Genomic DNA, 12,215 nt, shown 5'->3' with positions numbered 1-12,215 from the left:
TCTACTTTTATTTATTCACCAGGCCCCAAACCAAATGATGTTCTTTCTTCTAAATGTTTCAGGGTAAAAAATGATTTACTGAAGCTAAGTACTGAATGCAACAAACTGCTGCATGAAACAAAAGACCAGGCAGAGCTTTTCATGCCAGGGTGTATTCTACAAAAACTTTTGCATTTTTCCATATATCTCTTGCTATGATACAGAGTATCAGAGTGGCAAATTCATCAGAGTATTGCCGTTTTAACAAAATATTCTTTTCCATAACAAAATATTTATTTATCTATTCAAGACCTTCTCAGATGCCCCTGAGAATCTTGTTATAGAGCTGAGGAGATATAGCAGTGATGGTCCAGGAAAAAAGTGAGTGGCTAGGGTTTTTGTTGGTGATCTGTTTTTGATATCCCAGCTCTGTTGCTGGGATGGATATTGACAATCTTTGAAGCATGAAGTACCCTGACTGTCTAAACTATATGCTGGGGCTCATTACCAGGTATACACATAGTGTGTGCTAAAAATAATTCTGTTTGTGACTATACCATCAAGCATTTCATGGCCGTAGCTATATGAACAGCAGACCGCACAGTTGTTACTGACCGGTCCTTTAGTACTTGCATAAGTACTTGCAAGTACTAAAGGACTGCGCAATAACAAATGTTATTGCACAGTACCGTTGCCCCACGTTTTTTCCAATGCTACTGTGCAGTGGCAACGAGCTAATGTGCAATAGCTTGTTACTACTGCGCAGTATCATCGCCTCATGGTTAGTACCCAGCAGCGCTACTCCGTGTAGCAATGAGCTAATGTTTAGTGTTTAAATGCATATGTAGACACTGACCTCAGGCATAAATTACACACAGTCCAGCCACACACCTGCCTCCTGCCTCTCCACACAACTCTGCACATGCAGCACCCTTGTGCCAGGCCTAGCCAGCCCCTCTGTTGCCCAATGCTGCCACCTTGAGCCCAGGGCCAACCCCCCTCATGCCTCCTGCCAGCCCATAACTGCTCTGCCCTGGCTTAAATTGCTGCTGTCCTGGGTGCACACGTAGACTCTGTGCCCAGGAGCAGTTTACTCCAGCTCAAGCTATGCCAGAATTTATTGCTTTGCAATAAGTACACATGTAGAACCACACTGTATGTGGTTTATTCTTTATTAGCCTTTATTCACTTCATTATTAAGACTTGTAGTTATTTATTTAGGAATGTACCAACAGATTTTCCTCTCTATAATACAGTATGTATCTACAATGTGTATTATGATCTTTATTCTTCTCTCAGGGAGGCTTCATGTGATTGTTCAGCTAAAATTAGTTTTATTTTCATTTTTCCCCACACAATGACAAGCAATGCAATAAATGTCCATGTCCAGAAATAACTGGAAAAAAAGACAGGAGGGGCTTGGTGACATTCAAACTGTATATGGTGGGTAAAGGTACTGAGTTATTACCACTGTTTGTCATCGTCTTAAATTTAAGTTTTTATTTTTCCTGTCCTCTTTTTTTTTCTTTTATTCTTTTTCTTTCATTCTCCCTTTCCATTTAGGAAGATTCTTTGTCCCTTGCTTGCTTATTCTTTAATTGGAAAGTAACTTTGTACACTACTTGCAATCCTACCAAGTTCAGGTTTTTTAAGTTTCAGTTTCCCATGCTAGCTATTACCCAAGCACATTTTTTGTGTATAAAAAAGGTTATAAGGACATATATAGAAAATGCACCAAGTACGTTGTATTAACAAATTCAAGTTTCCAAAGTGTTGCAAGTATAGACTCTCATCCTTGGATCATCATTAACTTTTTATCATAAAAAAACAATAACAGTTCTACCAACTTATATCAAATCATTACATCCTACCCTTTTATAACCACCAATGAAAAACTGCGAAGCCAAGGGGTCAGTTTGCTGTTAGCATAAAGAACACACATAAAGGAGTTGACTACCAAAGAGTTCTTGAACTCCAGGAATAAGAGTGCTCTACAAGTGGTATGTGCATGTTTCTTTGTTTAATCTGAGACTCCCTCTGGCAAGGTTTGATTCATTAGACATATGAAAGCTGTTAGCTGCTGGGGTGTTCATTGCTTGGGGAGGGAATGTTGTAAAGAGTGAACATGTTCAGTTTTCTGCTCAACAAATTAGCTAAGGCAAGATACAATAAGATACAAATCTTACCCGGTTCCTTTATTCACTTACTTGATTTATATGCTGCCCTTCCCAATGGAGGTTCAGGGCATCTTGCAATAGGAGAATAGAGTAATTTACAACAGTTTAACAAAATTAGATGCCCACAGTGAAAAGCAAGGGGGGAGTGCTGTGTGCTGTTGCTTGCCATTGTTACATTGTATAAGCATGTCAAACTGGATACTTTTCAGAAAATTGGATTATACTGTTAAATTGAATTATAGTGTTATTGAAAAAATGAATTTTGCTGCAGTTTAAATTTAGCCGCCTGTGTTTCCAAATGATTAATGGTAACAAAATAGATATTATTTAGTGTTGAGGTTATGAAGAGAAGAGTTTTAAAAGATTCAAGGTAGCTTCTAGCCTCTGTACTTTGATATCACCCATGTTTTAAGAGAAGGGAGTTTGTCTTTGATGGGCTGTACATTCTACCTACTTGTTTCCCTTGTGGAAGGTCTGGACACCCCCTGTCACACAATCCAAATGGTTACTGAGAGGCATGTAGTGATGATTACTGCCAGCAGCATATTATTGGCTTTTGAATGTCCAGGAAGAGATTAGAAAGCACACAAACAAATGGAGCTATTTGTGGCTGAAAGACATTTAAGACATCATGTTCATCTTGTAGGAGTCAGTATCCCTGATTTTGTTTCTGGTGTGTGTTGGGGTTGTTTCCTTTGTTTTCCCAAGAATGCTCAGAGACAAATGTTGTTCAAAATTATTTTCCTGGAGCCACGTGGCCAATTCTGACTCTGACAGGATTGGTTGCAGGCATCACAGTTTGAATTTCAATGACTGTGGGATCTGCCATTTTTAAACCAGTCTATGACCTCCAACTCCTGTTCTGTTATTGTTATACGCTGGTTTCTGACTACCTAAACCAGAAAAAGTGCAATGTCTGCACATGATCTCAGATACTGCAGTGATGAATGGCTCAAGCAAAATAAGTTCTGTAGATCAGAGTAGATTTTTTAAACTAAAGTTTTGAAGTTGGTGTTATTTCTGAAATGACTTCACTTATCTGAATAGTGCAGCCATGTGGATTGAACAGGATTCATTTGAACAGGATTAATTTTACTTTAATTTTAATATTACCACCAGACCATACATTCAAAGAGATGGAAATCATGTTATCTAAGCAAGGTATACTCCTTCAAGTCATGTCAAGTTAAAATCATGTTTTTGGAATGCTTAGAACATGGCTCCAACTGGAAAAATGAGAAATCATATCAGATTAAAATAAACCAATCTATATGCTCCAAACTTCTGTTCTGTTATGGGTATAGACCAGTTTCTGACCACATAAGTGGGAAAAGGTGTAATGTCTGCAGCTGGCCTCAGGTACTGCAGTGATGAATGCTCTAAGTATGTATGCTCAGTCAAAATACATTCTGTAGATTAGAGGAGAGTTTTTTAACCACTGTTTTGAAGTTGGGGTTGTTTCTGAAATGGCTTGTGCAGTCGTGTGGAGAAGAGCAGTCTAATTTTTTAACTAAATTAAATTAACTTTTCCAGATGTTTGTAACTCTAAGAAGAAACAAGAACTGATATATATTTATCAGCCTTCTCTTATAGCTCCAATCATTTTGGCATCAGTGAAGAGGTGTAACATAGGGCAGAATTTGGCCTGGGGTATTTTGAGTGAAAACACTACATACAGTTTCTGATCTTCAGAAATTAATATTACTAAAATCATTTTTTAACTTGAAGCTTTGTTTTCCAAAGGCTGTTGCTGGGTCTGTGGTTTAGTTTTTGTTTGTAGTGCTTTGCAAAGAGTGTGGGGAGGCTGCAGGTTTTGAATTGGACACAAGCTTTTCAGCTAAGCATGATGGAGGACTCTTGCTTTGGTCATTGCCTGACACACCTACCTACTGAACCTAAATAAGAACTCAAGGGTGACCAAGGCAAAAGGTTAAAAAAGCCCAGCAGCCAGCAAGCGGGGTAGTCCCATGACAAAAGTACAGTGAACAGAGGAGTTTTTGCATGGGAGCTACAAGCCTGGGCTTGTCTTAACAAGTAGGGGCAAGGAAGAGAAGGCAAAAATAGCTACGGAGGCATCAGTGGGAGGTCCCTTGAACAGTGGAGAAACAGTGAACTGGATGCAGCAGCTGCAGGATATATATCATCCTTGAGAGGGATACCTGCTGAGAGCTTTTCTATACCCAATACAATGTTTGAGGGAGCCAATCAAAGGGAAATTGTGAGGAAAATAATTTGGATGGGAATGTAAGAAAAGAGGAAGCTGCATGGGCAATTTGAGATTTACAGGTGTCTGATAAACAGTGAGAACATAGCTGGCCAGCTTTGGATTGTGAGTCTGACTCACAGAAGCACATGACCAAGAGAAAAGGGCAGAGGAGGAAACTGGTAAGTGGAAGAGTTGAGGGTGGTGCTGAAGGAGACGGGGGCAGCAAGCAGAAAAGAAAAGATGGGATAGCAATAAAGAAAAGAAGAGCAGCTTATCCAACAAGAAGAGAGGACAATGCAATGGAAATGACAAGGGTGCAGAGCCTAAGAAGGAAAAGGATGAGATACATAAGAGACAACCTCCACTGGATGACCATCTTGTCTGAGTGGGGAAAAGTGATCCAGTCTGCCATGTGCAGTTCCATATGCAGTTCTGGTCACCTATGTTCAAGGAAGGTGAATTAAAACTGGACTAGGTGTAGAGTACGGCTACTAGGATGATGAGTAAAATGGAAAGCCTATCCCATGAGGTGAGAATAAAAGAGTTAGGGATATTTATCAAGCAAAAGAAAGGCTGGGAGGGGATGTGCTTGCTTTTTAAAAATATATTGGGGAGTTCAAAAGAGCTATTTAAACTAGAAGACATTATCAGCACAAGAACAAATGGGTATAAACCAGCCATGAGTACATTTAGGCTGGAAATTAGGAGTGGGTTCTAACAATCAAAGGAGCAAACTTGCCGTTACTTTTAGTAAGGAGCCTGATCATTTTGTGTAGGAGGTCATATGGCACAGTTGCCTGTGATTGTTGAGGAGCAGACCTAATTATCCATTACCCAGATTCCTGCCATACTTTATATGCTTGTCTGTTGCTGTGTAAAATACCAAATGCAGTCAGAGACATTAGCTTTAAATCATAGGGGAGGGGAGAGAAAGGAGGGGAGGGGCTTCAGTCCATCACCTCTTTCTGAGCTCCCTGCCAATTCTTGTAATTTTACAATTAATCTTTTTTTTTCCCGTTACTTAAAAAAAATGTGTTCTCTGTGTGTTAAAAGACAAAGTAGGGAAATTGAGGAAAAATAAGCAGATAACAATATGAAGGAAAGAGTAAAACTAAATAAAGTTGAATGTGCACAGTAAAAATGAACTTAAGGCAAGAGAGAAAATGTTCTTTGTTTAATATCTTTCATTAATGATGATCCTTGGTATTAGTAGTAGCAATAATAGTTGGAACATTTTCAGACTTCGTGTATTTTCTGTGGATTGTATTCCTGCAACTTACGGCATGTTAACATACATTTATGTGAAACTACAGTATGGGCAGTCCTCGCACTTACAGCAGGTTACGTTCCTGGAAAAGGCACTGTAAGTCGAAACGATGTAAGTCGAATCTGATTTTCCCATATAAATAATGTTATAATAGGGGGTTACGTTCCTGACCAAAGGCATGATGCCCAACTTTTTTATAGAAATGACCATAAACACCATATTTAAATCAACTATAAGTGATATACACTGTACAGTACAATACTTTCTAAAGTGTACTGTATATAAATTGATTAAACAGGGCAATACAGTAACTAATCACATACCATTTTATTTTATCAGAAGGTGAAGGAACACCATCAGGTTCATGGAATTCAGAAGGCCTTCTTTGGGGAGACTTAGGGCCACTTGGTGGCTTTTTGAGAAACTGATCCAGGGATGTTTGTTTTGCTGCCCTCTTTTTCTCATTGTAAATTTCCCTGTAGTGCCGTAAGTGCAAGGATCCAGCGCCGTAAGTAATAACATGGGTGTAAATGGCTGAGCGCCGCAAGCGCGAATCACCGTAAGTTGATGACCGCCTGTATGTGAAATCCCTTATTGATACTAGATATAGTCCTGACTCAAATAACCACTGAGGTTCAAAGTATTAGCCTGAGTAGTCTCAGAATTTGTCTGAGAGTAGGAAAATCTTCCCAGGGAGAGAGCCCCTTTAAGAATTGTAGTGAGAGAAAATTATGTTTCTACAGTAATGTCTATGGTATGCTGTGTTGCAATGCTGAGCAGGACAGAACTCATCTGGAAACAGCTATGGAACCAGTGTTCCTAGGAGAGCTGTTGGCCATTCAGTCTATGGCAAGCTTTTCTTTGAGAAATAACTCCTGTGATGCTATGGGAAAATGTGCTTTTGGATTAAAAATGTTGGCTTCATTCATCCTGGGTCTAATGCCATTGAATACAGCTTGGCTCACTGCATCCATCAAAATTATCTAGGTTTTTGAGCACTGTTTCGAGAAAATTGAGGAACAGTACTGTTTTACAGACACGCGTCACTTCCTTAGTTGTATCAGCATGATGACATTAGATGCCATCACTGTGTGCAGTGTAGTTGATAATACACCTTTAAAACTTCTCCCTTTTTTTTTCCTTTCCAGGATATAAATTTCTGACCTGATCCACTAATATTAAAAATGGCCAACCCACATGCTATCACAGTTCAGCCCCAAACTGTTGCTGTTACCAGTTTGTCAAGAAATTACTGGCAGACAGGGCTACTGGAGTGTTGCAGTGACTTTGGAGTGTGTAAGTGGATGTATTACTATTTCAAACTTGTTTTGGGTTGACTCTATGATTTGTGTCATCTCCAGTCTTTTACTGGGAATGACTTTACATATTGCTTAGGACCCTGCTACACATTCAAATTAAAGATGGATAGATACCAGCTCTAGAGTTGCTACATATTTTCAAGCACTAACTTTATAGCTGGTTGGCTCTTTGTATACCTGCATAGTCATTTTTATGGTGTGATAATTGCTTTGCACATGTGGCTAGTCTAGATGTACTACACAATTAACCAGTTAGTTCTGTGATAAATACTTTGCATTTGCAGCCAATCTTATTTTGCACATCTGACCAGTCTAAATTTATTGTTCAATTAACCAGTTAATTGTGCAATATATGTAATGTGTAGCAGGGGCCTTATTTATTTAAAGTTTATAGTGTTGTTTCCTCTATCTGCTGGGACATTGTTACTCAATGATGATTTGTGCGCGCACACACACACACACGCAGAGCAAAACCTCCCTTGTACTCCCACTGCTTTCAGGCATACTTCAACCCCATTGATAAAGCAGGTAACTATTACTATTATGTAGCTAGGCAAGGTCAACATTATGCCTCCTGCCCATGGTTCACTTTATTAACTTATATCTTTGAAAGAAAATGGAGCCTTGTTTTTTAATAGGATGACACAAAATAAATCATGGGCTCAGTTCCTGCAGTCAACACACACCTTTTCTGGGGAGTGGATATCCCCTTACAAAGTAAGATTATAAGAACTACATCTAAGGTTACAGCCAACAACACTTTCAAGTTGTGTACAGCCCTCTCCCTCCCTTGTGCTAGTTCTAGTTTACGGCACATCCCAACTGTTTTCCTTCCATTTTCTAGATACCTTCACATTGCTTGTGCGATGAGAGCTAAGAATCGGCATGAATTCAGGGGAAATATCTAGTGACCCTCATTTGTTGTTTTGTCTTATGTCTTCCCAGGTCTGTGTGGAATATTCTGTTGTCCATGTCTCTCATGTCAAATTGCAAGTGACATGAATGAATGCTGCCTCTGCGGCTCAAGTGTGGCTATGAGGACACTCTACCGGACAAAATACAGTATCCCAGTTAGTTACTATTTAATCATTTGTTTTACCCCTGTTCAAAGAACCACCACCTAAAGCAGCAAATCACCTATTTAACACAATGGTTTACTATTTTTTGTAGGCCAGGTATAATTCAGTCATGTCTCCCCAACTGCTAAGTGGTTTCCCTTAGAACATGAGAGGCAATGTAGTTTGGTAATTAGCATAGAACAGCAGCCTACAACCTTTCCAAACTGTGGGCCAGAACAACATAGCTCCAGCTCAACATAAGCAATATATGCTGACCTCTGGCATAGAGGCAAATCTCAGGTACCACTAACGCATTATGTGATTTGCACTTAGGGAAAGAACATGAAGTATATGTAAAACAATGATTATGCATCTTCTATGACTAGTTCATGGAATACGCAAGTACAATGTATTTGTTATTAATATATGCCACTTTATAGTACAGCTTTACTGTTTGCTTAAGAAATAACTAATGCCTCTTCAGAGAAGACTGGTATTTCTTTATCACTCTAAATTAAATGTATGTCTGACAATTTCTAATGCAGCTCTTCAGGTGTTAAATATATCATAACCATAGCTATACAGTCTCTATTTAACCCAAAGTATATTTTTCATGCTCAGTCTTCATCAATTATCCAATCCCCTCTTGATTTATCAACCCCATTTTCAGACTTTTTTTCTCCAACAGATTTTCTATCAAGAGTGTAAGCTATATGCTTTTTTTTCAAGTGATATCCTTATATTTCTAGAGTCAACCCCTGGCATGCCAGACCATCAAATAGCAGAACTGTCTAAGAAATATGCAAGATCGATATGAATATCTTATTTATTTATTTATTTTAACAGGTCAGAAGTTAATCCTGTGAAGTCTGGAGTCTATGATGATGGTGATTGTTGTTGTTTTAACAGGGATCCATCCTTTCTGATTGCTGCACTGTCTTATGGTGCCCTATGTGTTCTGCTTGTCAGCTAAAGAGAGACATTAACAAAAGGAAGGAACAAGGAATCTTCTAACAAGGTTCGTTTAAAGGTTTTCTAGGTATACGTGTTTGATCAAAGATATTCCTGAGGAGCAGTGTGTTAGTTAAAATCAGTTTTAGGACAAATGGGGTGTGATGGAAAAGTCTGGCGTAGAATCAGTAATATGCAGATGATAGTAGCATAAAGCTATCCTCATCTGTCCATCCTTTGGGTGATACTGAAGTCTTAGAAGATGTACCATCAGCTTATTTTAATGTGAGGTCTGTGCTACAGGGCCCACTGTAATACAAAATGAGACTTACTGTAGTGACTCAAACCAATCTAAAATAAAGCATGGTCATCACTACAATCGGCAGTCAGGAAACACAAGACCAAACAACAGTAAGGATAATTACCACTGGCAAAGAGCCTTGTTGGTTAACCAAAGGTATTCCAGACTATGTAATACCTACAGTGGGAAAGGCATGAACATTTGGCCTGGCTTATTCCACAAAGGAATGAACCAGCTCAAAAGCCAACAGAGATTGGGGAGAAATCTATGGCTCTGTTTTATAGAGGCCCCATGTGACTCAGTTCCTGCAGGTGGATTATGGAATTCCTGTATTCTAAGTAGCAGACACCTAGATCTGCTGTAGCAGTGTAGCATTGGAAGCAGCCACTCTCTCACCCCACTGTTTTACTGCACCCTCTGAAGCATGTGCTTTTTATTTATTTATATTTATGTACTTATTTTTTTTAATTTAAAAAAGAGTATCTGAACAAATATAGGACTTTAATGGACTTTAGGTACTTAAGTCTGAATTTCTGTTCCTAAAAACCCTTACTCAGCTGCTGCCTTAGCTGTGCAGGCACCTTGTTGTCTGACTTTCAAATTCTCAAGGCCCATCATGTACCACTTCTCCACATAGTCAGAATTGAACTGGTCAAGACTGAGCCGAGTAGTTCAGTGCCCAGTTTATTCAAAAGCCTGCTCAGGATCCAAAATCTAGACATTCCTGTGGCTAAAGCCCTTAAGGGGTTTCATCTACTATGCCTGCTTGGGGAATGCCTAACACTTTCAACTGAACCACCTTTCATACAAAATACAGTTGCAGTCACCGTAACAGATAAGTAGTTACAGGAGCTGCCTGAGAAGTGGGAGACTGAAATTCTCTTCTGACTCAAACCCACACATTTAGCTTCCTTGGACAGGGGCTAACCAGGGGTGGATTAACGCATAGGCCTGCAGGGCCTGGGCCCAGGGACCTCTGCCAATCAGGGCCCGCTTGGGAAAAATCTCTAACGTGCTGGACAGTCCAGGATGGTGCTGTGCAGGTAGCTGTCTAGGTCATTGGCAGCAGCACTGCCCAGCAAGGCACACGGCAGTAACAGCAGCAGTGGCCAGGGGTGCATCCTCCCACCTGGCCACCACTGGCACCAGCAGCAGCAGGGCTGGCACTGGGGCTGGGGCTGGGCTGCTGGGGGCGGGGCACATGATCTGCTCACCCTGGGGACAGGCAAAGCAGATCCCCAGGCTGGGGGTAGGGGGTGATGGGTGGATGGTAGGGGGTGGGTGGCTGGGAAGCCTTCCCACCTCTTCAGGCAGCCACAGCTTCTGGCTATGCCGCACCCGGGGCAGTGGGGGCAGCTGCAGCACTAGGTACACAGGGGGAAGGGGAAAGAAAGAGCCCACTTCTGGGAGTTGCTAGAGCTCTGCAAGGAGACCACAGCAGGGCCAGTTGCCCCCCACCTTACAAGACAACCTGGGTGGAATCCATGTGGAACCCAAGCAGCAAAGATGGAGTGGGACCCTGGGCTCAAAGGGATCAGGATGAGACCACAGGAAGGCTGAGGGAGGATGTTTTCATCCGACCCTTTACCTCAGAGCTGAAGCTGGGGCTCTCACACCTTTACATTCATGGCATCTTGCCCCATATACTTTTGGCACCCCTCTAGGTTCAGGGCACCCCTCCTTATATGGGAAACACTTCTCCTTAGACACAAGACACTCCTACATAGACTCAAGACATGCCCCCACCCCCCATAGACTGGAGACATCCCTCCTTAGACTCCACAACTAAGGAACACAGTGATAGTTCCCACTGTGCACAGATCCTGTCCCTCCTACAGTTAATGGCACCCAGGAAGCTGACTCCCCCCCTTTTTATGATGGAAGATAGTTAGGAGGATGGACTCCATCACCTCCCAGTAGCCTATAGGAGCTCTTCTGGAAAGGCAATATAGCCCTAGCTTCCAATGGAACTTTGGTAGCAGGGAGCTGGGGAGAAAGCCCTGAAGGAAGTACCCAGGGAGACACTGTCTGCACTGATGGTCCAAGCCTAAACCAGAGTTTGGCAGGGTTCCTTAGAGTCTGAGCTGAAGAATTTGGAGAATGCTGTTTTTGTTTGGTTGGTGCTTTTTTTTTTTGAGGGGGGCAGTGCTTGCAATATTCTTCCCTCTGAAGGGTGCTGATTTTGATCTCCTTGACAGACAGAACAACATATTTGATGGGTCTATTTATTAATGCTTTTTGATACATTAATGTTTATAACAGGGTGTGGGCAACCTCTAATTTTCTGTTTGCCCAGGGCCCCAATAAATCTTAATCTGCCACTGCACTAATCAGCAGTCTATGCAAGCTAAAATCAACAGCAAAGTCCCCCCCCTCCCCTGACACCTTTTGTGGAAAACCATTTAGGGTTCCTGAACCAAACAACATGAATACAGGGCCCAATGGTTAATGTAACCTCAACCAGAAAATTTTAGAGTAAATCAAGGAAAAGACTTTACTCCAGTTTGCTTCATCTTTCCATTAAGACTGAAGGCATTAGATCCTGTCCCAATACTTTTGTAGCTTTGTTTAAGACAAATTTCTCAAATTAAAATATTGTTCTACCTTGTGATGAGATTTGTTAAACATTCAAGAAATGCAAGACGTTTAAAACTTTTAAGTACAATTCGTGGTAGTGTATATTGTTAATCATCTTAGCCTTGTGTGTAACTGTCTTTTTGTCCCCCACTTGTCACTCCAGGTTTCCTCTATTTGCTTCTGCATATTCAGAGTCTATATGCAAGAATACCAAGATCTACAAGACATGCAAGCAAGCAAGGCAGCACTTTTGGCTTATTTGCTATGAATTATCAGGGAAAAAATAAAAGGTTTTGCGCCTCACTTGTATATGTGTTCTTTTTATAACCACTTCTGCAGTAATAACCAGTTTCATTGTCCTAATGTGCTTGGAAAAAGTA

At 40.8% G+C, this 12,215-nt stretch overlaps 1 protein-coding gene across 1 annotated transcript; it reads left to right on the top strand.

Annotated features, from left to right (window-relative positions):
* Positions 1-6,777: 6,777 nt before the first annotated feature.
* On the top strand, positions 6,778-12,138 carry LOC109282331 (placenta-specific gene 8 protein-like). The gene is made up of 4 exons (XM_059722246.1): positions 6,778-6,925; positions 7,894-8,018; positions 8,916-9,024; positions 11,999-12,138. Exons 1-3 carry the CDS (start codon positions 6,814-6,816, stop codon positions 9,018-9,020), a joined length of 342 nt encoding a protein of 113 aa, XP_059578229.1. The 5' UTR covers positions 6,778-6,813; the 3' UTR covers positions 9,021-9,024; positions 11,999-12,138.
* Positions 12,139-12,215: the final 77 nt, after the last annotated feature.

This window comes from Alligator mississippiensis, chromosome 2, assembly GCF_030867095.1.
Source record: "Alligator mississippiensis isolate rAllMis1 chromosome 2, rAllMis1, whole genome shotgun sequence".
NCBI classification, from domain to species: Eukaryota; Metazoa; Chordata; order Crocodylia; family Alligatoridae; genus Alligator; species Alligator mississippiensis.
The sequence above is the reverse complement of the archived record's forward strand: the minus strand, read 5'-3'. Positions and strand labels throughout refer to the sequence as shown.

Excerpts from the sequence above, each read along its gene's own strand:
- LOC109282331 (XM_059722246.1), top strand. The coding sequence starts at position 6,814 with ATGGCCAACCCACATGCTATCACAGTTCAGCCCCAAACTGTTGCTGTT. Across the intron at positions 6,926-7,893 it reads TTGCAGTGACTTTGGAGTGT|GTCTGTGTGGAATATTCTGT; the intron begins GTAAGTGGATGT and ends ATGTCTTCCCAG. Across the intron at positions 8,019-8,915 it reads GGACAAAATACAGTATCCCA|GGATCCATCCTTTCTGATTG; the intron begins GTTAGTTACTAT and ends TTGTTTTAACAG.